This window comes from Caretta caretta, chromosome 8 (assembly GCF_965140235.1).
Source record: "Caretta caretta isolate rCarCar2 chromosome 8, rCarCar1.hap1, whole genome shotgun sequence".
Lineage (NCBI taxonomy): Eukaryota > Metazoa > Chordata > Testudines > Cheloniidae > Caretta > Caretta caretta.
The window spans coordinates 12,817,844-12,845,690 of NC_134213.1; the positions used below are offsets into that span (position 1 = coordinate 12,817,844).

Genomic DNA, 27,847 nt, shown 5'->3' on the forward strand with positions numbered 1-27,847 from the left:
ATCAATTAACAGCAGGATACCAAGGGAGGAAAAATAGTTTTTGAAGTGGTAAGAGAGTGGCCCATTACAGACAGTTGACAAGAAGGTGTGAGTAACAGTAGGGAGAAATTAATTAAGTTTAGGTTTTGTAATGACCCAACCACTCCCAGTCTCTATTCAGGCCTAATCTGATGGTATCCAGTTTGCAAATTAATTCCAGTTCTGCAGCTTCACGCTGGAGTCTGGTTTTGAAGTTTTTTTGTTGAAGAATTGCCACTTTTAGGTCTGTTATTGAGTGAACAGAGAAATTGAAGTGTTCTCCTACTGGTTTTTGAATCTTATGATTCCTGATGTCAGATTTGTGTCCATTTATTCTTCCGCGTAGAGACTGTCCAGTTTGGCCAATGTACATGGCAGAAGGGCATTGCTGGCACATGATGGCATATATCACATTGGTAGATGTACAAGTGAATGAGCCCTTGATGGTGTGGCTGATGTGGTTAGGTCCTATGATGGTGTCCCTTGAATAGATATGTGGACAGAGTTGGCACTGGGGTTTGTAGCAGGATTTGGTTCCTGGGTTGGTGTTTTTGTTGTGTGGTGTGTAGTTGCTTGTGAGTATTTGGTTCAGATTGGGGGGCTGTCTGTAAATGAGGACTGGCCTGTCTCCCAAGGTCTGTGACAGTGAGGGATCGTCCTTCAGGATAGGTTGTAGATCATTGATGATGCTCTGGAGAGGTTTTAGTTGGGGGCTGTCGGTGACGGCTAGTGACATTCTGTTACTTTGGGCATGTCTTGTAGTAGGTGACTTCTCGGTACCCGTCTGGCTCTGTCAATCTGTTTCTTCACTTCACCAGGTGGGTATTGCAGTTTTAAAAATGCTTGATAGAGATTCTGTAGGTGTTTGTCTCTGTCTGAGGGATCGGAGCAAATGCGGTTGTATCGTAGAACTTGGCTGTAGACAATGGATCATGTGGTGTGGTCTGGATGAAAGCTGGAGGCATGTAGGTAAGTATAGTGGTCAGTAGGTTTCCGGTATAGGATGGTGTTTATGTGACCATCGCTTATTAGCACTGTAGTGTCTAGGAAGAGGATCTCTTGTGTGGACTGGTCCAGGCTGAGGTTGATGGTAGGATGGAAATCGTTGAAATCTTGGTGGAATTCCTTAAGGGCCTCCTTCCCAAGGGGCCAGATGATGAAGATGTCATCAATGTAGCGCAAGTAGAGTAGGGGTGTAAGAGGACAAGAGCTGAGGAAGCGTTGTTCTAAGTCAGCCATAAAAATGTTGGCATACTGAGGGGCTATGCAGGTACCCATAGAAGTCCCGCTGACTTGAAGGTATAAATTGTCCCCAAATGTGAAATAGTTGTGGGTGAGGACAAAGTCACAAAGTTCAGCCACCAGGTTTGCCGTGATGGTATCGGGGATGCTATTCCTGATGGCTTGTACAAAGTCCATCTTTGTGTGGAATGTTGGTGTAGAGGGCTTCTACATCCATAGTGGTTAGGATGGTGTTTTCCGGAAGATTAGATTGACAGAGCCAGAAGGGTACTGAGAAGTCACCTACTACAAGACAGGCCCAACAAAGAAAGTTAGACTGACCTCACGCTTGGTAAAGCAACTCCCATCCTTTCATGTATTTATATCTGCTCCTGTATATTCACTCCATGCATCTGATGAAGTGGGTTCTAACCCACGAAAGCTTATGCCAAAAAAAATGTGTTAGTCTCTAAGGTGCCACAAGGACTCCTCGTTATTTTTATTCATTAGGTAGTCTATCACAAACTTCAAAGAGACATATAGACAATGACGTTACTTCACCCAAGATTAATCTAAATGTTAATATTCCCTTTTGATCTTTGAATTTGGAGCTATAGTGACAGACAGGAACTGTCTGTTTACATGGGTAGCATCTAAGGTACACACAGTTGGTGTCACTTGTAACTTCTAACAATATAGGTTTGCATTTCAAAGTTTTAGCCTGCCTAGCCATAGAATGGCTCTAATTACCATTTCTAACATGTCTTTAAAGGTCAGCTTTGGGTTAGTTAGTCTGCAAGCTGTTTAACCCTTTCTGGCCATGAGTTATATTTTGTATAAGATTTGTTGCAATTATATAACAGTGGTAACAATAGTGATTTGCATAGTTATATTTTAATTAGACCACGTCAAACATGTACAAGCCAAAGTTTCCTCCAGCAAACCCTTAATGACCCAATCCATCCATGTTGGTCTGTTTACAGCTGGCATTGAAAGTCAATGGACTTATGCTCCTAAGTCACTTAGGTGATTTTTGAAAACTCTACCCAACTCTACATATATGTACTGTTTAATTACTGTATTTGCTACTGTACAATTACAGAGAGTAATAGTGGGGAAAAAATGAATGCATTTTGTTGGAATACAGCAGTTCTTTCTTTGGCATTAGAAAATACTGCTGGTTTCAAGAAAATGAAGAATCTCATTCATTCAGTGAAAGGACCATAAGCCAAGTTTTCTTTAAGTGGATCAATTATAGCACTCACAAAATGAATGATTACACAGACTAAAGCGGGTATAGTGTTGCAGGAGTATTCCATTCTTCTCTGCCTAGCTCTGTTGCATTGTACACATCCCTCACAATTCCAGTAGGAAATCTATTGTGAGAAGAAATTGCCAGTAGTGCTAATTGTGGTGGTTTTGTGATACTGATATATTTTGAGAAGGGTATAGGTTATGACCACCAAGCTCATTTCATTTGTAATCAAAGGCAGCATTGAACACAAGCCTCAGGGGAGGGAGTATAGTTTATATATTGCATCACTTCGGCTCATCAAAGCTTTTTTTTTTTTTTTCCCATTTTAATCCACAAAACTTGAGAGAGCAAACGTGAATTTTTAGTGGATTTCTTTTAGCTCTCTGTGTGTCTTTACAGAGGCAGTATATAGGAATATTGTTGAACAGACCCATCTCAGAACTACTCATCCTGATCATCTAGTTAGTCAGGGATGCAGGACATTTTCCATTAGTTAGGACCCATTTTCTAAGTTGGTCACTCCAGAAAATGGAGTTACAGATGTGAGACATAGAAAGGCTGTGGTAATAGAAATATTCACAGCAGGATCTCTGGCAACCATGTGAACTGTTTGGTGACTTCTCTACTGGGTGCAAAGGTGTTAAATCTCCCAAGACATCTAGAGACAACATCTAGTAAGTGGTGAGGATTGTGGTCATGGTAGAGACATTTAGATTACTAGGGGAAAGATCTAGATTGATGGCCTTATGGTAGCTTTTTCTGAAATGCTTCCCACTCCATGCTTGGGCAGCGAGACAGAAGAAGCTTCAGACTCTTAGTGCATAGATGAAAATAAGGTGTAAAGGAGAGGGATTTACATTTACTGGGCACCTAGGACCTCTGAGGAAGGAGGAACTTATATAGAAATGATGGGCTTCACCATAACCAAAGTGCTGGCAAAGGAAGCTACCACACTTTTGGTATATTATTTAAATGAGGACCTGGGAGAAAACTAACAGATGCTGAGGAGCACTCTGATTGGACAAAGACATCTGGAAGACATGGATGTAAGTCATACAAACATAACTCTGCATCCCGTAAAGGATAGGACATAAATTATAGACAAAGTAGAAGAAGGTCATGTTGAGACTAGTTAGGTAAATTCCAGAATAGCAACAAGGTGTCAGAGTAAGGAGTTAAATGAACATAGGCACACAACCAAAAATAAAAATGGAGGGGCCAGATATTTGGCCAGTTAGTCTTCTTTGATAGTGCAAAGCGTGAAAGCTGACCTAAAGAGAAAGCAGAGGAGCCACCCGGTGGGAGAGAATCCCTGGGTGGCGTAAAGTTGCCAGAACCTGCTCTATGTCACTCTCTTCTCCAGCCCTCTATTGGGGGCAGGAGGAATATGCTGGGGAAATCCTCAGCCATTAGAGCAGTCCATAGGGGACCATTCCAGCCAGTATAACTTAGAGTAGCCCTTGGGCCGTTGGCTAGCCCAAGGTTCAGGAGGGCATAATGATGGCTTAGAGCCATCTTCCAACCATCTGACACTGAGCAGAGTTTGGTTACAGCTACAGATCTGTTCCTAAAAATATCTGTACCAACATAAAAAGCTTTACAGTGAAAATAATTAAACTAGATTGTGTAGCAATAGAAGAGGACCTAGACATAATCGGCATTACTGAAACATGGTGCAATGACAAAAAAAAATCAATGGAATAAGGTTATACAGGGCTTTCAACTGTACAGGTAGAACAGATTAGAGCATAGAGGCAGTGAGTAGTGTTATGCCTGTACGATGCTTTAGACTCTAATGAGATATAATTTCTAACTGCAGAGGACTATACTATAGAATCTGTATGGATACAAATCTCAGGTTGTGCGAGTACAAATATATTAGTAGCCTCTGAAATGCAGTTATTTGTAAGCTGGTGTTACACTATTATCACAGGCAGTAATAAACAACATTGCTTACATTATGCGGTATGTGATTTAAAAATTCCTTCTAAAATAACCTCTAATATTTTACAGGCTTGTTTACAAATGGATCCCACTAATAGGATCTCATCTACAGATCTGCTGCAGCATGACTATTTTACTAGAGATGGATTTATTGAAAAGTAAGTATTTTGTTGGCCACTAAAACATAAAAAGCCCTAGTTTCAGATTTTTATAATTTTATATGATTTTTGTAAGAGCTACAGTAAATAGGGAAGTACATGGTATACAAATATACAAGGGTAATAATTTAGAACAAGTGTATTTTTGTGAAGCTATAGGAACATTCAATTACTGTCTGTTTTATCCCTAAGATCTAAAAGAATTCAACATCCCTGTAGGTAATAGATCATGATGAAAGTTGTGCTTCATTAAGTACTTGTGCCCACTCTGTCCAGTTGGTGGGTCTAGGGTAGTTGAAGATAGAACAGCTGTAATTATACCTGCCAACAGTAAACCAGAGATGGGAATAAGAATGGCAGTGTCCCCAAAATTGAACATGAGGTTTTTAGGAAAACTGTTCTACAAGATAAACTGAGAAATCTTAGCTATTATGGCCTCCCAAAAGGAGGCCATAATACAGGGGTGATTTCACAAATTCCGATCACGTCCCTACCTCACTGGGCCGGATCCTCAGATGTTGTAAGTCATCACGATTGTGTTGGCTTTAATGGTGCTATGGTGACTTACACCAGCTGGAAGATCCAGCCCTTTGTCTGTCATAAAGGAATCTCTGTTAATTCTGTATAGGTCACAGAAAATGAATTTTAACCCCTGTATGAGGTATAATTGAATATTCCTGAGTCTTTATATTACATAAAACAAGGGACATTTTACTTCTTTGTAATTTTTATTTGCTTATTTGTACAGCTGGTATATTTTATAAAAGTAAAAATAGCAAATTAAATGGAAGAAATCCTGTTATGCAAAGCACTGATATAATTACAGAAAATCAGAAAATACTGTCAAGAACAGAAATAGTAATGTATGAAGCTGCACATCTAACTAGAGAAACAGTACTGTATAATTATACACAGGGGTGGTTGAGCTGTCTATTATTAAGGTTGCCCAACACTTCTCATTATAAGACCCGGTTTTCAGTTGCTTATGATATTGCCAAACTTTAACTGCTTGGGCTGCAATTTTATATGCCAGGTGTCTACCACTGGCTGAATTTTTCTCAAAAATTTCAGCAAAAATGGTTCCGTTGCTTCTGAGACTGAAGCAAAGGAAAATATGTTGTTTTGCCTGTGTCAAAAAATTCTGGCAACTTTTTTCTTTGAACAGCGCTGTCACACCCATGCTTTGAGAGCAGGAACTTGAAATTTGTCTCAGGGATATGCTTTTTGCTATCACAGTGAAAATCCATCCAAGTCTGAGCAAGTTATAAGCCTTTGCAAAATCGCAGTTTGTGTGTGCTTGAGACTTCTTTGATTTTAGTAGCTAAAATCTCCAAAAATTCCATCCTCACTGAGCATACTTCATCCACTCAGAGTTCCTAGAGCATGTTCCCTCCTGCCCAAAGCTCAGGGGCAAAACTGGGCTTTCCCTGTAATGACTCCCATCTGCTCTGGGCTGAGGTTGGGCCAGGCACTGATACTGAGAGCAGGGAGCCTGTCTCTTCCCTGCCTTCAGTGACCCCTGGTCTCCTTGCTGGCACCCAGGCAGCATGGAGGAGGAAGCCATCTGAATCAAATGCAGTGGGGACAGACAGAAGCTGGACCACAGGGTGGGAAAAGAGTAAAAAGGGGCAATGAGTCTGTTGAGACTGGGACTGGAGGAGGAGGGAGAGAAACTGGGACTGGCTGGTCCACAGCCGGTGCAAGGATGTTTCGCACCTTAGGCGAAACTTCCACCTTGCACCCGCCCCTCCCCCCCCCCAGGAACCCTGGGGCAGCTCCCCGCCCTGAGGCACCCCCTCCCCGCGGCAGCTCCCCTCCATCACTCCCCCCCTTCAGCCTGAGGAGCCCCACCTGTGGCAGCTCCCCCCCTCCCCTCGGCCCGGGAGCCCCCCCTGCGGCAGCTCCCCACCACCCCCTCCCTCCCCTCGGCCCAGGGAGCCGCGTGCAGCAGCTCCCTGCCCCAGCTCACCTCTGCTTCGTCTCCTCCCCAAGCACCCCGCTGCTTCTCCTGCCTCCCAGGCTTGCAGCGCCAATCAGCTGTTTGATGCACAAGCCTGGGAGGAAGAGAAGCAGAGCAGGGTGGTGCTCAGTGGAGGAGGTGGAGCAGAGGGGAGCTGGGGCGGGGAGCGGTTCCCCTGCGCGCCGTCTCCCCTCCTCTCCCCCGTTACTTGCTGCAGGCGGCCCTCCCCGCCCCAGCTCACCTCCGCTCCACCACCGCCCCCAGCCACTTGGCGCTTTAGGCAACTGCCTAGTTCACCTAGTGATGATTTAACTGGGAATTGGTCCTGCTTCGAGCAGGGGGTTGGACTAGATGACCTTCTGGGGTCCCTTCCAACCCTTATATTCTATGATTGCACCAGTCCTGGGCTGGTCACGCAAACTGGGACTGGTAATTGTGGGGAAGGGAATGCTGGGACTGGGAGAGAGGAAAGGCTGGAGCTGGGGAAGAGAGTCTGGGACTGAAAGCTGGAATAGTGGGGAGTGAGAGGCTGGGCAAGGAGATTAGGATTGGATGTGCAGATAGGGAGAACTAGGAGTGGTAAGGGGAGTTTGGAACTCAGAAAGCAATCCCAGAAAGGGAGAGTAGGACTAGGATGAGAAACTTGTGGAAAAGATAGGATGTGATCATGTTATTAAAGACTGTATTGTAAAACATATGCACAATAGGTCCGAATTAAGGTTGCCTTAATTCTGGCATTTCCTAACCTTTTAGAGCTTGACTTTGCAATCTTAAAAATGTTCATATGAAGTTTTTTGTATGTAATACAATGTATGTGTAACAAAATTGACTTAACATTGCTGCTGAAATCTTAAATTTTGCATTTCCTTATATTTATTGAATTTAATTGTGATAAAATTACTTAAATAAGTGTTGCATTTAATTTTCTAGGGTTTTTTTTTAAACTAAGCAGGAGTGAAAAAAGTGATTGGCTGTACTTAACAGTGTTCGCATTTAAATGGTCACAATTAGATATCTTATAATTTGTTAGGGCTAGAAACAAAATCATTATACACTTGGAAAGGGAAATTACCATCTTTCTGTTGAGACTCTTACTTTTAGCCCTAGCTGATTGCAAGATATTAGACCTTAAAACTGTCATATTTTCATCTACAGAAAAGCTGTTTTAGACCACATTTAGATTTTTTGGGCTCTCTTTCGCCCTTGTATGTTGAACTCATGGTAACTAAGGCATCTGGATTCACAGGTGGATGAATACCAACAATATTTCCAGTAGCATTTTAAAAACTCTCCAAAGCACTTTGGAAAATACATTTTCTCTGATACATATAGAGGACATGATGATGTGGGCAGAATAATGGTTTTATCAACATTCTTCTGGGATAGCCTGTATAATTCACTCTTAGTTTCATCACTCATCAGTAACACAGCCATTCCTAAAACTTTACGTTATACCACACTCCTTTATATTACATCACCCTGGCCTGCATTTAGATAGTTAGCCAGCTATACCTATAGGACCTGGCCTGATGCCCACTGAAGTTGATCCGATTTCTTCCATTGTCTTCAGTAAGGCAACGCCTACACTATAGGCCTGAGCTTTTGGGCACATACATAGGTTTCTGAGGTTATGAGCTGGGGTGCAATTCCCAGTTTGCATACACATTCTCTCACTAGCTCTCATTGAGCTAATATGTTAAAAATAGTAGTGTAAGCATGGTAGCATGGGCAGTGGCAAGTGTTAGCCTGGGCTAGCCACGCCGAGTGTGTACCCACAAGTTCTGGGTGGATTTGTACTTGAGGTGGCTAGCCCATGCTGCTGCTTGCCACTGCCCGTCTTACTGCAGCTACACTTCTGTTTTTAGCATGCTAGCTCAATGAGAGCTAGTGCGAGTATGTGTACACAAGTGGGGGATCACACCCCTATCTCCAAGTGTAGATGTAGCCTTAGTGTTGAATCAGTCATATAGAGAACAATAGAAAATGCACAAAGAAGTTCATAGCTTAAAGGTCACCGTTTCTATGAGGGGAGGGGCATAATGGGTGTGCCACTTTGCAACCTCAGAAACCCAGGGGTTTGCCCAGAATCTCTAATTGCACACACAAGTGCCCATTAATTTGTGGTATTACCTGTTTTGCATGCATATACATGGGGTTTTTTTTTTACATTGCAAAAATGTACAGATTTTTCCCAATACACACACCCTCAATGAAGCAGGCAGAATGTCTACACCTGACACACTACAGCAGCACAACTGTGCCATTGCAGCTGCACTGCTGTAGCGCTTCACTGGGTATGTCTACACTTAAGACACTACAGCTGTCTACACTGGGGATTAGGTCACCTTAACTATGTCACTCAGGGACATATTTTTCACACCCTTGAGTGATGTAGTGAAGCCGACTTAATTTTTTAGAGTAGACAAAGCCTGAGTAGACACTACCTTTGCTGAAGGGAGGGCTTCTCTCATCACTGCACCTTATCCACCTCCCCGAGAAACAGTAGTTAGATCGACAGAAGAATTCTTCCATCAACCTGGCACTGTCTACGCTATGGGTTAGGTTGGTATAACTATGTCTCTCAGGGGTCTGGATTTTTCACACCCTTGAGGGATGTACCTATACACATGTAAGTTTCTAGTGTAGACCAGCCCTAAATGTTTGGTTCTTAAGAGCAGTTGTGTACAATAATTTAAATGTTTTAGTTTCTCTGTGTTGTAGTTTTGAGGAGGACTAGTGTCAGCCACCTTTCTCAAAACTGATTTCTAGTGGCCAGAAAAAAACAAAACAAAACATGAAATTGAATTAATGGTTTGGAATAACACTATACTTTTCAGTTTGGAATTATAACTAACTACTAATTAGTACAGTGAATGTAAATTATACATGATGCAAAACAATAGTGTGTGAATTAGATCAGTGTGAACTTTCCTTTTTCAGGATTAATTATGTTGGTGTCAAGTATTTAGCAAAAAAGAATTAAAGCGTCTATCAAAAATGTTGCAAAACTGGCGAGACATATGTTGAATCAGTCAGACCTAAAAGGGATTTTGTTAATGTTTGATGCCAAGAAGTTTCCTTGAATTTTAGAACAACAATAAATAGACTAGTATATAATTTGTCAACACTAAAATTGAACCTTCTAAACGTGAATAAATTTTGCCTTTTGAAAAAGACTTTCTAAGGAACATAATGTACTTATTAGCAAACATTTTTAAAAACCTTTGTCTAAAGAGCCAAAATCAAATTTGTAAAAGATATGTCCTTTATTGACATGCTTCATAGTTTTGCCAAATATAGTTGCATCATGCATAAATCTGTTCATGAGATATTTGGCAGGTAAATTTGTTAATTAATGGGTTAGATTAAGTATTGGCCATAAAATGTTAAGGGAAAAACTGTATGTATGAAAATAAAAAGAATATTTCACTTTATCAGATTCTTACCAGAACTGAAGGCTAAATTATTACAAGAAGCAAAGTTAAATTCTCTTTCAAAACTCAGAGAGAATAATAAAGAGATTGAACTAATAAAAGATGAAAAGAGAACTATTCATATTATTGCTTCTCAGAATGGTCCAGTGGTTGGGAAGGTGAGAATTAATTTCCTTAAAATATTTATTGTTGCATTAAATTATCATCTTAAACTGTATAACTACAATATAGAGGTACAGTAGAACCTCAGAGTTACAAACACCTCGGGAATGGAGGCTGTTCGTAACTCTGAAATGTTTGTCTGAACAAAATGTTACGGTTGTTATTTCAACCACTTAATGTTGACTTAATACAGCTTTGAAACTTTACTATGTAAAAGAAAAATGCTGCTTTCCCCCCTTTTTTTTTAGTAGTTTACGTTTAACACAGTACAGCACTGTATTTGCTTCTTTTTTTTTTTTGTCTCTGCTGCTGCCTGATTGTGTGCTTCTGGTTCTAAATGAGGTGTGTGGGTGATTGGTCAGTTTGTAACTCTGGTCTTTGTAACTCTAAAGGTTCTACTGTAATAGATTGGACTGTGTTTCTGAAGTCAGTGTAGTTAGAGTAGGAATGAATTTGGTCTGTTATATTCAGAGAGACAAATATTATCAAAATGAAACAAAATTGTTAATCCATTATCTTATATTTTGATATATTCATTGGGATCCTGATTCAGCAGTCAATCCTGATTCAGCAAAGCACTTAAGCACATGCTTAACTTTAGGGATAAACTTAAGCACATGCTTAAATACTTTGCTGAACTGGAGTCTAGATGTCTGTAGTTAGAGTAAATCTGATGAAAAGATGATGAAAGAAGCAAGGGTCCTATGTGACTTCATTTAGATACCTTTCTAATCTATCTGCTAGCTACCTGTATATATAACACTTTCTATTGCCATTTATATCTTACAGATGTTTTGGGACAACAGTACCAAGGATTCTTCCAGCTGTAAAGCGGTCCTCAAACTAGGGAGCAAGGAACATTTCTTGGTGATTTGCAAATTATTATTCATATTGTGGTAGCACCAAAAATGTGCTAGGCACTTTCCAAAGACAGATGAAAACACATACCCTGCCTTTAAAGGAAAGTTTGAGACCACTTTATTAGTTGAGGAATCCATAATATTAGTGTTGTTCAGAAACACCAATAAGATACAAATAGCAACACTGGTATTGGAACAATTTGAGAACCAAGCAGTGAGGTGCTGAGAGGAGAGAGATGATCCATGAGAGGCTATTTTTGTTATGAAGTGGTCCCCATGATGAAAAGGTAGGAGAATCACAGTATTCCAGAAACAAATCATACTATATTAAAGGGACATAATCAGTCTAAAATCCAGTCAATTTCAAAACATGAATTAAAAGTACTTTTAAGTACTAAGTCTAGATCTACTGGCAAATTTTGTGGTTTTGTAATCACACTTCCCTATTTGTAAAAATGTTTTTTCTATTCTCTGTTGCTGTGTGAATGACGACACAAACTAAATAAGAGATTGACTGGTTATAAAAAGTGGAATTGACTGTTCACTAAGTACTGTCATAATAAAAATAAACAAAAAATAGATTATTATTTTTTCTCAAATTGCTTTTAGTTACAGTAAGTAATCTTGGTTGTTACTTGAAGTGTAATTTTTAGGTTGACTGCATGTCCCTTTAAAGCATGGTTATAGCCTTTTATTCCCCTAGCTACACTTTGCAGGTATGCATAGGTCCTTTAATTCCGGACTCCATTTAGAGTGTTAGAAAAATATATTCAAATCAGCAGTCTAAATTTAATTCACATTTTGTTTTTCTTAGGCCACATCCTATTTCCTTGATGAAGGCATATATTAAGGTTATTCTGCTGATGACATTCTGACCAGAAGCTAGTTGGCTATTATGTTAGGATACTGCAGCAGGTAAGTGATATTTTCCCCTCTCCTTCCCTTCTCTAGGTCTAGCGAGGGTAGACAGAGAGGAAGACCACAGTGCTAGGGCTCAGTTTGTGGGTGGGAAGGTGCGTCCTCAGCGGGAAGGAAGCCTCTGACAGGACAGACGGGTGCTTCTGCTTACACACACATACACACTCACGCTCTCTCTTTCTCCTGAGTAGCTCCTGCTCTGTTCTTTCCTCTGTTTCCCACATACTTCCCTCACCAACTGATCTACCACCGGCAAGAGACAAATTTGGGGAACAGGAGATTAGCAGGTGAGTGGAGCAGTCTACTGCTGATCCAGGGAAGGGAGGCCGAGGAAGGAGCTGGCTTCTGGCAGTAGACCCAGAACATTTCAGGGATAAAGGCTCTCTCCCCGCCACTATGTATAGAAGTGGTTGTTTGGCCTGTCAGCAGCTCAGTTTTCTACATATGCTTGGTTCGTTTGTCCCACCACCCTCCAATTAACCCTAGGACTGTAGTCCTCCTATAAGACATACAGCAAGAGTCAAACCAAGGAAAATATGGGGAAAAACAGAGTCCTAGTAGCTTGCTAGACCTTCATTTAAGAGATGGGGGAAATGTCACTTACCTGTTGTTGCAGTGTCCCAGTATAGTTGTTGGTACCCTATCTGCTCTGGCCAGTCACCATCAACAGAGTAACCTCAGCCCCTGAGCAGATAGGGCTGGGAAAAAGAAAATAAAATCCCACATTAAACTACTGACTTGAAACTTCTTTGTTGTTGTTGTTAATTTTAAGCTGTAGCTAGAGTTTTATTCTGACATGTGGCTGCCAGGTTAAATAGTCCTTTCATTAACACTTCCATTTTTAAAAGTTTTCAAGTTATTAAATGGCAAAGGAGTCTGCCTGAAACAAACTTTGTGTTAGAAATACAATTTATGTTTCCCTCTACTGGGACACCAATATAATAATGTATTATTATTTATTTTAAAATGATCTTGCCACCTTGGTACATTTGATGTCATCATTTGATGCTTGAATTTGAACAACTGAATTTACAAGTTCTAGAAATCTTTGATGGTCTGAAAAGAGCATTTGGACTCCCAAAGCATAAACAATGGTAGGGTCCAGTCCTACAGAGCAATAAGCACTCTCCACTCTCAATGAACTCAATGGGAATTGAAAGACACTCAACACCTCGCATGACCAGGACCTAGCAGACTAAATTAAGTGACATATTATGTTTCAGAGTGTATGTATATTTTGATATAGTATCTCTTCCAGGATATTGAAAAGGACAAAAAATCAAAGGACTTAAAAGTAAAAGGTACAAAAGTGAAAGGAGGGAAACCAGAGATTCCAGAAATAAAAAAGATTGAACAAGAAGATGCAGTTAATCAGTGGGCTCCTTCCTCACAGAATCCTCCCAGTTTTCCTCAAGAGAGTAAACCTACAGTCACTGAGATAACCACCACTGCAGCAGCTAGCAACGATCCCAGCGGTGTGAAGGAAGATCCTCCACTAATAGCAGTTGGTACAACAATGCCACCCATCAATCCAAATTGTGGGAACCTTACTACTGCAAATTTCAATTCACCCTTCCCACACTCAAATACAAGGTTAGAGCCTATTGCTTACATAATGAGGTAGTGTTTGAATAGACAGTCACTCTTTAATTAATAGAAATATCTTTTGAAATGAATTAACTTTTACCCACATTTACGTATCTAGTGATGGTTTGGTTAAATGAACGATTCTTTCATTTGGTTAATATGCTGTATGACTAGGGCTAGCTAAAGGCCAGCTGTGGCTGTGACATTTCACAGTGCAGCCCACATCACTGCTTCATCTTAAGTACACAGATGGAGCCCACAGAGATGACTTGTCCTGTCATGGATTGAGCCAGGTCAGGTCTTTTGGATCAAAGATAGGACAAACTGAGATCAATCATTTCTACAGGCCACACCACTATTAAAATGAGAGCAACTGTTCTTTCAGAAGAAGAGGGTTCCTGTAATCTGCTTTTTTTTTTCCAAATAAGATGTAGCCTTTCAGCTTTTGACAAGTTGGCAAGTGTTCCTCTGGCTGGAGGGTGAGCGCTGTAAAAGTGGCTGCAGCGTGGTGGTGGGCATCTGTGAATATTATGGGAGATGGAGATAGATGCATGGAAAAGTCAGAGGAAAGTCTCAAGGCAGGAACTCCTGCATATAAATCCTTGCCCTGACAGTGACTCCCTCTATGACCTTAGATCAGTAATCTTAGCTTTTCTTTTGTCTGTTTCCCTTCTGTACACTTGGGATAATATTTCCTATCACTGTTATAAGAATGTTGTAAAAATTAATTAGTTAATGTTGTTAAAATAATTAAAACATGAAATGTAGTGTTTAAATACTAAGTATTACTATTAAATGGCAGTCTCCAAAGCTGTGTTGAGATATGTCTGTTCTCAGATGCCAGACACCACCCGCACCAACAAAGCTAGTTTAGAATACATTTGTGAATGTGCATGTTTGTTTACATAACGAGCGCATATAGCACTTAACTGATAATCAATGTTGCATATTATAGTTGTATTTCTTTGTCATAGGCTACCTGAAAAAGCAAAGAAAAGGAGAAGCCCTTGGCAGTCAGTGGGACAAATAGGTCCAAACAACAGACAGGATGATGGGACTCTGGCTCAAGTATGTTTATAAAACTGGTCATTTAAAATTAAACCCTTTCTTTTCTCTTCCATAGTATTCTGTATTTCATGCTACTGTCTTATCTGTTTGTACTTTTCCTGTTGACACATAAGACTTCCATGTTGTGAAACTCTTATTTAAGGACAGGCCTAGTTGTTTCTGGAGACTCCCAGCTGGTGGAAGGGGAGGGGGTGGTGGAGGGGAGTGGGAATGGAGGAGCAGCTCCAGAAACTAGAGTAAAAGAAATTCAGACTCTGGATGAAATCCTGGACCCATTAATGAGTGTTTCACCATTGATGTCAGTGGATCCAGGATTTTGCCCTATAGTCTTGAGAGTTTTACACTTTCACGAACATCTCTCGCACTAGTGTCACTGTTAGGTTTTCTCCATGATAATCCTTGACCAGTTACCAATCATACCTTCATCCCGAGAACCCCACTTTTTGGCATTAACAAATATACTCATTTCCCTTCAGAGCTCACTTCCTATCTTTTATTGTGAAAACGCTGGTGGGGCCAAAGAATAACACACGTTTTTATTTTGGTGTGTCTCAGGTCAACTGACCATTCCCACATGCAAGGAGGTATGACAAAGTAATTGTATTCTTCTTCATTTTTAAATTGGTAAGGTGGCAAACAATACACGCTGATGTAAGTGCCTATGTCCCTGAATACCACCACCTGCAGGGGACCCAGAGCTACATTATGATAGACCTTTTTTGAAAGATAAAAATTCTAAATGTTCTCCTATCCCATAATGGTGATTCATAACTGGTAGTGATACATAGTTAGCTTCCTCTAGCATATGAAGACCTTGGCTTCTGGAACATTATTGAAGTTTGAACTTTTAATATATTTTACTTTGTTTAGTTGGTGGCAACCTCTTGAAACATGCCAAGAAAGATATAGGTAACAGCCATACCCATGTCACATACAGTTTTAAATATATTGTGATTTTCTGTTTAGACTCAAACAGAAAAAGTCACACTGTATGAACGAGCTGCTCAGATTGATCAAATGGCCAATATGAACCGAAAGAAACGCAGTATTTCAAAATCTGAAAAGAAAGACATCCATTTTCCAGAACTTCCAGTAACAGCACAACAAAAGGAGCTGAAAGGAATGGAAGGTATGACATTGTAATTGCCTTTTGCTGTTTGCAAATCTGCATCAAGTGCCAGTTGAAAAGAAGGGTTAATCTAACCAAGACTTAGATACCAGTATGTGATTTTTGGTGGAAGGTGCTGAGAAAAAAAATGCATCAGATTGGACAAAATCACTGCTGTGCACTCATCTGAGTCTTTGGACTGGACAAGCGTCCTCATTTGCAAATTGAAGTTAGCGCCATCTTTTAAAGAGGTCCTTTATTTTTAACATATTAAACAAATCTTAAAAATAGAGTTTGGAATTTTTTGTCAGCTTGTTTTATTTTATTTGTATTTCCACGAATGTGAACTGCTAGACAAATGAGCTTCAATCAGGATTTCTAGGGAATCAAAGATATCTTCCATTGTTGTGTGCAGTTATGTTGTAGGTGTGCTGGTCCCAGGTTATTAGCGAGACAAGCTCAGTGAGGTAATATCTTTTATTAGACCAGCTTCTGTTGGTGACAGAGACATGCTTTCGAGCTTACATAGAGCTCTTCTTTAGGACAAGAGCTCTGTGTAAGCTCAAAAGCTTGTCTTTCTCACCAACAGAAGCTGGTCCAAGAAAAGATATTACCTCACCTACCTTGTGTCGCTATGGGAAACAATGACATCTAGAGACTAGTTCAAGTAACAGCAGCTGTGTAGCCAAATGGACACCCTTAGTAGCATATCCGTAATTTGGTTCTTGTAATTAAAATGATCAGAGTCTGAATTTAAATGGGAACTGTATCTCATATTCAGTGCTCCAGCATACAATAACTGGTTGTCTTCTTCTGTAATCTCCATACTCAATTTTCAGTATGACCCTGGTTTTCTTGTTCAACACTATTTCAAAAATAACCATTTAAACATAGAAGATGAAACTGAAGGAGCATGTAGAAAGGAAAAAAACTACAATATGCAGAAATAATAAGGTATCTATTTGTAAAAGTTAAACAGGTAAAAGTGCTGAAGAGGGAGTCAAAGAAATCTGAAGTATCTAAAATACCATCTTTAATACACGTGGATCAGAATCAAGAAAAACAAGAGGTAAATTAATATGGTATGTTTGTTTAGTAGAGAAATCATGTGGGTTGGGCTATTGACTCACTATGTGAACATGAGGAAAAATTACTGTCTTGTGTCTCAGTAAACCTAGCTGGAAATTGGATAAAAACTTAAAATCACAAGCTCATTAAAAACTAGATGTTGTATCTGATATACATTTCCCTTGTTCAGTAACTTACAAATAAGCATGTTGCATAATTAAATTTGTAAATAATAGATAGCAGTTATTAGCCGTATTTCTAACACAGTAACTGAAAATATAACTCTACTGCTTCAGAATGTAATACATGATTAAGAATTGGAACTTTACTTAAGATGAAGATAAATGACTACAACTGGCAAACAATTGATCTACGTCAGAATCCATGACTGCAGAGAATATGTTGAACTTAATACACAATAAACCAGTTCAGACCCGGTGTAACCAGATGCTACTTTATTGACTTTACTGAGCTAGTCTTGATTCTGCTCACTATATCCCCAGATACTCCTACAGAAACTCCTTGCTTTCCATTTTCTGACAATGCAATCAAAATAGGTAAGAGTAAAATGCTACTGTCTGGAAGGTTCAGAAGCAGATCTGCCAATTGTCTGAGGATCTCTGCACTCAAGCAGGGCATCAAAAATCAATCCACGTCTTTCCCTGCTTGTAAAGGGAAGAGGTTTCCAAATTTGCATTGCAACCAAACACAGTAATTACTCACCCCAAAGCGAGACATGTCTGGGGGTGGATATAAGGATCAGAGTATGATTGTCTAGTTGCCAAACACAGAACAAATTCCTTCGCTATTTCCCAACCTGAAATTACACACAGTTGTAATACTTAGCATATCTGTAGCAGTTTATAATTTTGAAACATTGTACAAATATTAACTAATTAAACTTCAGAATATCTCTGTGAAGCAGCAAAGTAAGTATTATTTTCTCCATTTTCCAGAAGGGGAAATTGAGACCCAGAGAAGATAAGCACAGGTAGCTTGCCCAAAGAATCACTTGGAATCAGTGTTAGAGCTGGGATTAGAGTTCAGGAGTTCCTCGCTCCCAGTTTCATTCTGTTCCAGTAGGACATGCTGCATCTCAATATCATAATTAGGCACTATCTGAAATCCATTTATGTGTGTGGAGGAAGACCAGGATTTCAATAGATAATGCATTGTTCCATGATGGATCATTTTTAGCATAAACAATATTTAACAGAAGGGCAATATCTTACAAACTGTAAACAATTGTATAGTGGGGGTTCTAAGAGCCATTGAACCAAACTGTAAATCCTGTATATGATCCAGCACCTATGTGCATCTCTTGTGCTAGACACTCCATTAATTCATGTGTACTGTCAACAACAGGTTAGGCTTTAAAAGTAATAGGGGAAAGCACAAGGGTTGCAACATTTGTGGGCATGTCAGTGAATCAAATAGCATACCAAACTCCTCCTTTTTGGCTTTACCATGCTAGATCACATGTTTATGAAATGATATGAAATATTGTTTTACAGTAAGAGAGACTGAAAAAATAGATTTATTTGCAGTCCATTGTAAAGTGTATGATTATAAAGTCTGTAACTTAAATGTATTGCATATTTCGCAGTATAACCTTAAACTCTTCTGAACCTCAGTTCCCTCATATCAAATGGGGTAGTCATGCTTACATAATCTTCATAAAGCACTTTGAACTCTATTGAGGAAAAGTTCTGTATAAATGTCACCTCTTATTAAACAGGCCATATCCTGAGGTTCTTACTCCATTTTTACTGAGGTCAGCTCCCACTAAAGCCAGTTACTACTTACCTGAGTAAGAGCTAACTGAAAATTGATTAAGGACCTAGGGATTTTTCCCATTATCATTTGATTACATTTTCCATAATTTTCAGTTTTCGTATATTTACATAGTGAGAACTGAACTGTGCCAGAAAGGAAAATTCATGCCGCTTCAATGATATAAAAAGCTTCAATGGTACCCTAGTTTCTGGATATACACTGTGAAGAATTGTTGCGTAACTGAGTCCTAACATCTTTGTGCACAAATATTACAAGAGTCAAGAAAAGAGTAAAGCTGAACACAACTATATGCTTTTACATCATAGAGTGTTATGGGACAATGTTATACATTTGGAAAAATCTGACATTGAATGAAATGGTTGAGGATGACAGTTCAATGCTTCATAGGCTGTACCTGCCCATGACACCAGTAGTTGATGCCAAGTGTCTGATCTGGCTGGACAAGTGGAAAACAAAAGACAGCACTGTCTTGAATGTCAAGGGCTTTAATCTTCATCATCAGCTAGGATCTGATGGAGGAAATGAGAAATAAGAGAGTACACTGCTTGGGTCTCTAGTAGCTATTCACACTAGTGAAGAGGAGTTTGGGGCATGGTTAAAGGCATCATTTTTCATTGATTCACAAATCTGACGGCTTTTAGCAGTTAGTGCTGCAATGCAAAAACTGTTAGCAGAGAAACAGTGTTAATATAAAACTGAATAGATGTAAGAATGAATAGCCAATCAACTAACGTTCCTTATCAATTTATTTTCTAGAATACTGGAAATACACAAAGTGAAAATAAAACCAATCTGCCGGATGTAGAATAAGCAGTGTAGAAACATGAAGCTTGAGAGACTGCAGAATCACAGTACAGTAAAATCTGTGCTTTTCTATTTAATCTTTCATAAATGAAGATATTTGGATAATTCTGCAGAAAATTGTATAGACTTCACGTAATATATGGTTATTCTCCAGGAAATTACTTTAGAATGCATTGGTCCTAAAATTGCTTATATAAATGAAGCTACATTAAACTTTTATGAAATCTGAAACACACAAAACTTATTTTTGAAGGCTAAGTACCAACATTAGGCTCCTTCCAGTATTATGTATAAAATCTGTACACCTATCACTACTGGATGTCCAGCTGATCTAAGATTGGCTAAAGGTCATTAATTAGTCTGGCATTTCTGTAAGAGCCTGTTACTCTTTTCTCTGATAGAAGATGATTTAAGACTTCTGTAATAGTGTACCAGATAATAATGGATCATTTGATGTGTTCAGATGCTTTAGGGTAATGTGGGCCAAATTTTCTGTCTGTTTAATTTTAGCACCCATTTTTTCCAAACAATTTATTGTGACTGCATATGTGGTTGTGTATGCATTTTGCACATGCAGATTGGGCATTTTAATGGCCAGCTACCCCATTTATAGATTGTTTGCATATGCAAGGCTGACATACGTGCACTTTACAAAAGTGGGTACACAAAATCAGATGTCAGGGTTAAAAACCTGGCCTCTTGTGTTTTCTTGTTTATTATTTTGGATGGTGAGCTGCACACATCCTTTGCTCATTAGGGTTGTACTTACTATTTTCGTTGTAGTTTCTGAAAATAAAAGAAATTAATTGCAGACATTTATGTATTGAAAATATTCATGCTCTTGGAGTAAACAATTGTTAAGATAACTTACTCTTGGTGTAACACTCAGTAAAAATTATTTGGCTCACGGAAAATTCCTGAATTGGAACAGCCAAGATGGTCATTTTAGTTCATTTTTAATACTTTATCATTTTAAGGGAAACCAGTTGCAAGGTGGAAAACATTTTCCTTATATGAACTATGAACAAAGACATTGGGATAGGTGTGAAACTTTAAACAATAGGTTTCTACAGCGCATTGTTTCACAGCTACATCAGCTTTTTATTGATAAACGGGTCTGGAAAACATGTAATAACAATAAAGTTAATGTTAAAAGGGAGAAGGAATATATTTCCAGTATGTATGCAGAATATAACCAAGTTCTTGTTTCAGCTGTGGTATTACAGTATCTGCAGGGAATGCTACGGTTAATTGTCCATCTATTTTTTTTTTTTTATTCGAGTGAACCATAAGAGTTCACTCTATGTTGAAACTTGTCTCAGACAAGAAGGAGTATTTTTAATACATAAATTGTTTAGGTGTGTGTGTAATTCTTAGAAATAAAAAGGCTTGCTCAGTTTATAGACTTTTTGTGTTCTGAAATATTATTTCAAAATCTTTAATGTAGTTAAATATGTTTTGCAAGCTGACAGTCCATAACATGAATTGGCCTTTGTGGTATTTAAAACAACAAAAATATATCAAGCTTCTGATACTATAGTAATGTTTTAACCATGTTTCTCTAATTTGCATGTCTGAATTAATTTAACACATTTATGGATTAATGACCCATTAGAGAGATCAGTATACTTATGTAAGAGGAACCTGCACAGCACTGCAAGCTTAACAAACAATAGCATGCATCTGTGCAAGGGAAAATGTACTCCAGGAAAACAGATGCATACTGGAAGAACAGAGAAAGATAACAGATCATTAATAGATATTTTGTATTCCTTATTGCTGTTTCCTATGTTGCTAATCCTGCCTTTATTGACTATAGGCCATATTCAACAACAATGTAAACAGTTACACGTCATGTGTAAGTGTGTGTGAGAGGTGAACTAGTGTAAATTTGAGTGATGTGGCATTCAGTGGGTGTGCAAAATGAATGTAAATTGTATAAAGAGGGGATGGAAGGATAGGTGGCATGTCAGGAATTAGGAAGCACATACCAGGTCTTCCTGCCCTAATTTTTCATTTTAATTATTACATATTTTAACTTCTCTATTAACTATATTTATTTTATTTTCCAGAAGGTCACTGGAGCATCTGGAAAAGTTGTTAAATCATCACTGACTGGATGAATCAGGATTTCCTTTATTCCTTTGTCTTTTCCCCAAACTATTAGATCACAATAAACTGGAGGAGGTGAAGCTTCCTCATTCTATACATACAAAGCTGTAGCATCAGAGTTTGAAGTTTCTAAGTACTGTAACAACAATTTAGCTAACTGCAGCAATGGTTTGTAGTGTATCCTCCACACTGCAAGGAGAGAGAAGAAGCCACTGAGTACCTTATTATGAGGACCCTCATTTTCCTTCTTGTCTTTATCCTTAGGAGATAAGGAAGAAAAATACTTGGTAGTAAAATATGTAAAACTTTATAGTGAAAAGAAACCAAACAGGGAGAATTAAACATAACTTAAGGATAGGTATTTGGGGCTAAGGGAAATCTAAAGAAAAGAGTGGAACATTTAAAAAAGACCCAACGTGTAAACTTTATTAAAAGTACCTGTTTCACTTTATGGCTATTTAACATGGTGGCTGTTTAAATCTAGCAATTAAAATATACTATTTAAATACTACTAACATTTTAAAAAAGCAGATTTTATGGTAGCAAAGCAATCAAACAATCAAAATTAGGTCACTTGAGAACAGTTTAATTGATTTTTATTTAATGTCTGAGGCATGCAAGATTAAACATATATACCAGAGTCCATACAATTTCGCCTTGCTATTTGCCGTAAGCCAACTATGCAGCAGTGACACTCTAGCTCTTCTTAAGTGTTGATAGGTTTAAATGGGAAGTATTTGACTGACAGGCACTAATTATAATAAAAAACATGTTTTGTGGGTTGTCTCAGCTGTGAATGTGAATTAGCTGTACAGTCCCCCCCCCACTGCAGAGTTGTTGTAGGCAAATGTGTAATAGCACTAGCGTGTAGCCAGCAGCTTGGAATTTCTGTTTTATGTGTGCTGGATGATCCTTTGCCGCCTCCTCACCAGCACTGAACCAATACATTCCCAGAGTAGACCCACTGTTATACACAATGCTCACATAGTGGGGATATTTGAATTTAGAGATGAGAGACTATGCTGAGATTTGGAAGGGTGGGGTGTTATTACTTAGTGCTAGATCTCTCAAATATCAGCATTTAAACCTCTCCCGCTGCAGGTCTAGGGAACCATTTCTTACCTTAAATGTATTTTGGGGGATGGGTGTACATGGTGTCTAGTAAGCCCATTGCCACCTAGTCTGGAAAAGGCCTTCTTGGAGTTGGAGGTCAGATTTGGGAGGAATAAGTGCGCTTACCACACACCCAACCCCAAAACAGAAGATGGGAGAACATCCACCTAGTGTACTTTGAAGATCCTCAGAGGAAAGGGACTGCAGCTATGAGGCTCAAAGACATGGTGCTAGGGGGAGGCTGCAAGAATAAACAGCTAAAGATTTTCCAGTTACCATGGCCTATTGCATAGAGCACTGGACTGGGACTCAGGATACATAGGTTCTATTCATAGTTGTGTCAAGGGCCTGCTGGCTAATCTTGGACAAGTGACTTTGCTATGCCGTGCCTCAGTTTCCCCATCTGTAAAATGGCGATACTGACATCTTTTGTAAATTGCCATGAGACTCTATGATGAAAAGAGCTTATAAGAGCTAGGTATTATTAATTGAAAACAGTCAGTTTCCCCAAAGAGGGCCAATAGTTGGACTCTTCTGGAAGTGTGTTTGCCCATCCTTGTTAGATACAGAATTCGACAGGGTGGTAAAAAGAAGTCCCAATGAGGAACTTAAATAACTTCCCAGTCTTTGCCTTAAGAAATTCTTCCTCCAGGAAGAATAGCATATGACTACGTCCACCCTGTAGAGTTAACCAATACACTAGAGTGTTAGTTATACAGAAAATAAGTGGGAGAGCCAAGAACAAAACCTTATGGTCTCCTGACTCCAGTCCAGTAATTATTATTACTCACATGAAATCATACAGGCAAACTCAGCGTTGTTGAAAACACAAACAACTTTACCAATGGCACTATAGTTGCATCCACTTATGCCAGAGGTTAGTTTGTCTCATTATCCTCTGTCACCTCAAAGTCATTTCCACAGAACATAATAGGAATTCTACAGATGGAGTTAAAAGGAAATACAGTTTAAAGTTGTATAGGGTATGTGGCAGTCCCTTTAATTTCTTTCATCATTAATCATTGGACCAGATTAATTTGTTGTGCAACTTCCATTGGAATAAGCGTTATGGCAGGGAATAATTTAGCCCACTGTGGGTCTTGTGTGTTCAGTCTCATGCCATTTTTCATTAGGATTTTATCCTTGCCCCAACGCCTGCATATTGGAGGAGTTTTCTTTGTATGTAGAACACCTTACTTATCAATACTATACCAGTTATAGGTGAGTTCCTTGGGAGATGAGCATTATGCCAGCCACAACTGTAGCTGGGTGAAATGTATTGTGAAACGTTTGCTGAAACCTCACTCTAGCTCAAGAATTTTTCAGTAGCATCTAGTGCCCAAAAAAACCATATCACCGAGGAATTCCTCATTTAATGAAAACATTACCTGACATCCCGGAGAACCTAGCACAGTTCCACTGCTACTTGTGAAATTCATGGCTTTATTTTCAGATGCTTCCTCCTCTGTTAGCCATAGAACTTGAAAACCCCACCTCATATGCATTTGAGTTACACATAAGGCAGCTGCAATGAGCATTCAGGATTGGTAGCCATCCAACTGTAGCATCCAGCCAGAACATGGAGAAGCCCTATTTGGATATTATTGGTGAACAGCCTTCCCAAATACCATCTTCTTGGAGTATTGTGATGACATGATTTCAGCTATGGGCCAGTCTGGCCCTTGGAAGAGATTTCATCTATCTTCTAAATCCTTTTCTTTCTATCAAGGAGATAACTCTGTGCTTCTGATTAAAGTTTGAACATTCTTAAATATGGCTGAGTCCTTTAAAGTTATTATCTTCATTAGTAGACATTAAAAGAGAGAGTTTGTTAATATCTGCCTGATTTGTTTTAATATGCAGTTTCTATATGACAACTAAAGGTATATAGTGGAAGTTGAATGCAGCTTAGACTAGCATGGACATACACGTGAAATGTATTGGCAGGAAGAAACACCATTCTTTATACTGAACTGGTCATATGATTGGTATTTGGCACTGACATGGAACCTGACTTGCTGAAATATAATGGACGCCTTTAACTGTGAAGCTCTTCATAAAGTAAACATCTCCCAAGGTCTAGTTTCTTTCCAGCACTGTTTCACTGCAGCAAAAACTCCATTATACTGTTATAATCCATTATATTCATGTGGAAGCATAGCATAGATTAATGTAATGGATTCAATACTTTAAGTCTTCGCCATCTGTTCCACCTTTAATTACAAATACTCAATTCACCATTGCGTCATAAAAACTAGACTAGAAGTGATTTAGATACTCAGGTATGTTTATGTTCCAGACTGCAAGCGTCTATTACGTTTATAAAGGGTTCTACCTGACTAGAAGCCATTGGTATGTAGTACCATCCCTATTCAAAAAAATATTCCCTGGGAGTTTCAGTTGGTTAAATAGGTAGTCACTCCCTACCCTAGAAATTGTGTTCTCCTGTGTTGCTGCTCTGTTTCTGCCTGAAAGGCAGCTGCTTTTTGGGGTGGGTAATGCAGTCCTTAGAGGGCCTTAGGACCCTTCTGGACAAAAGGTGCCACAGAAATGTAATAAGCAAAGGCCACAGACACATTTGGGTAGTATTTTCCATACCAAACTACCCTCTTCAGAAGTAATAAATGACCCTATTTTTCTTAGGTTTAATTAGCAGTATGATTTTTTTTTCTTTTTTTTTACTTTAACAATCTTACTTGACTCTGATTCACCTTCTTGGACACATCTTTAATGATTAAAAAAAAGACCATGTTATTTTGTTTACGGCAGTAAATCAGCTAACATCAGCATTTTCCTTAAAAATGGAAGAAAATACATAGTAAGGAATCTTGAACAGAAAATTCAGGTTTGTCTGAACACAGTTTATCAGTCAACCAAACTGAAACTAATTTGGTTACTAAAATGTAGCCTCAGTCTTGATTAAAATAATTTTTAAAAGTCTGCTGGGAGTGGGCTCCTGGCTCATCCTCTTTAACATCTGTCTATACCCTTCCTCTTCTTCCCAATGCCAGCTACCTATCCCCTGGGCATCTTTCTGATCATTTATGGCATGTGATGGGTTCCAAGTGGTGTGAGGAGTGATAAGTAAAGTGGTAAAGGTTGGGTCACATGGGAAGAGCATTTACATTTACAAGTAGAGGAATGGAAAGCGAGTATTTCCACTTTGCCAAAATGTCATTGTCATCCTCTGTCAAAAACTGAACACTCTGTCTCCTACTCTGCACCAGTAAACAGATCATGCTGCCTCTCACTGCAATGTAGTGTGGCAGTTTCTGAAGAACAAGAATTATCTTTCTTGAACACTAGAGTATATTAAATAGTCACATGAAACCAGCAGAACTTGTTTTGGAAAAAGCCACCCCTGCCTCTGGGTTACAGTAATGTACACACCTTTATTTTTTAAAAGCTTACACCATTTTATTATTTTTTTGGCTTGGTACATCTGTGTGAGTTTGGGAGTCTCCATTATACCGGTTTTGTTTGACCCTGCCTCCTTCTGGAGTTGCACACTCTGCAGTGTAAAAAAACCGAAGTGAACCTACCTTGTCTGCACTGGAAAGTTTTTTCAACACAATCTATGGTGTGAATATAAACCAATAAACCACTGTACATCACAGTTGCTTTTAATAGAGGGGACATGTTATTCAATATAGAGACATGTGAACCATAAAAAGTTGGAGTTGGGCTTGTTTCAGCTAAGGCTCCAGAAATTCAGCTGCTTATTCCAGAACAATCTACATCTCTTCTGTCTGCAAATTTAGGCCAGCAAGCTCACAAAATAAGCATTTTTGTGAGATTTCTGCTATTTCCTGCCATTGCCAGATATATGACAACACTCACTCTTGTGGTGCTTTCTGCTCCTCATTCAGTAAAACCTTCTACATTCTAGACCGCCACAGAATTCAGCACCAGCCTGTCATAAGTCCACAGGTCTTGCACCAGAGTTTTAGTCTCGCTTACCACAGAGTATATCAGCCAAAAGGTGTGTTAGTTTCCTTACAGACAAACAAGACAACAAGCCCCCTCTCCAAAAGACTTACAGTCTTAAGACCATGATCCTGCACCTAGATCCATGAGACGTCCATGCAGATCCAGCTGCAGGAGCAAGATTTAATTAGACAAGTGAGATAGATGAAGAGGAGAAGAAAAAGATATATTTAAAGAAAAAAAAAGTATTGTAGGTCCTTAAATTTATTCTCTTTGTAAAGTTCTACAGACACCCATGACTCACCATACAAATGTTCACTATAGTCCCAACCCTGCAAAGATTTACACACACGCTTAACTTTACTCTTGTGAGTAGTCCCATAGAAGCATTTCTCATAAGAATAAAGTTCAGCACATACTCCTCACTTCTGCAAAGATTTACTGAAGAATGTTACAATAGGATCCAAAATACTAACTACTGCTTTTAGTACATTGTTACTGCTGTGCTGGTCTGAACTTTGAAATGCAGTACTAATAATGTACTTCAAATAATCAATATTTTCCTGGTCAAATGGTGGGAATATCACAGAGGAAGTACTGGCCTCTAGATGTTCATTCTGGCCCTTCAAAAGAAATCTATAAGAAATAAATAGGATGTGAAGTCTTAAGCAGGTTTTATACAAAGCCTCAATTATTCTTATATTACAACAAATTGCACACTTTAATGCTGCAAGGTTATCCCTTGACAGTGCAGAAATAATGGGAGTTAGAAACCAACTTTTTCCTATTTTAATAATGTAACTAGCAACAAGTTGACATTATTAAATCCCTTTAAGGATCAATTTTAAAATAATTTTTACATTTATAATGAGATTTTACGCCAAAAAGATATTTGTTAGAAATACTCTAAATCTGATAATTAACTTGAAAGTCTTGTTGAGTCATTCCTATTATAAATAAAGTGATCAATACATACATTATTTATCGTGGGATTGAAGTTACTAAGAACATCCGCTGCTGCTAAACTAAGTGCCATGTTATTGGAGCAAGCATAGTTTCTAACAACAGCTCTATGAATATACAGAGAAAACAAAACCACAGCAGAGCACTAGGGAGATTGCTGTCTTTCAGATGAAAAATAAAATCAAAGTCCTGACCCGCCACATAGTAAACTGCACGGTAGTCTGTTTGTTTACATCAGAAGGATAAAGGGTTGACTTGATACAGCTGGTATTTGAATCTGTTCAGTGGAGGTTAGGTATTCTACTTATGCTTGCATTACTAAGCTATCCATTCCAGCCAGTTGTCATTAGGGACCACGTCTTTAATCCGC

At 38.9% G+C, this 27,847-nt stretch overlaps 1 protein-coding gene across 11 annotated transcripts in view; it reads left to right on the top strand.

Moving 5' to 3' along the window:
• CDKL3 (cyclin dependent kinase like 3) overlaps positions 1 to 21,578 on the top strand; it is a 37,185-nt gene extending 15,607 nt beyond the window's left edge. For 3 of the 11 annotated variants that reach the window (XM_075131278.1, XM_075131277.1, XM_075131284.1), the window contains 7 exons: positions 4,508 to 4,596; positions 9,995 to 10,148; positions 13,177 to 13,523; positions 14,492 to 14,585; positions 15,552 to 15,714; positions 16,665 to 16,762; positions 19,315 to 21,578. In XM_075131278.1, the coding sequence (XP_074987379.1) occupies positions 4,508 to 4,596; positions 9,995 to 10,148; positions 13,177 to 13,523; positions 14,492 to 14,585; positions 15,552 to 15,714; positions 16,665 to 16,762; positions 19,315 to 19,368 (999 nt within the window). In that variant the 3' untranslated portion in view covers positions 19,369 to 21,578. Of the gene's footprint in view, positions 1 to 4,507; positions 4,597 to 9,994; positions 10,149 to 11,826; positions 11,864 to 13,176; positions 13,524 to 14,491; positions 14,586 to 15,551; positions 15,715 to 16,664; positions 16,776 to 17,057 lie in introns of all 11 variants that reach the window. The other 8 variants (XM_075131279.1, XM_075131282.1, XM_075131283.1 and 5 more) reach the window with 8 other exon arrangements.
• The last annotated feature ends 6,269 nt before the right edge of the window (positions 21,579 to 27,847 follow it).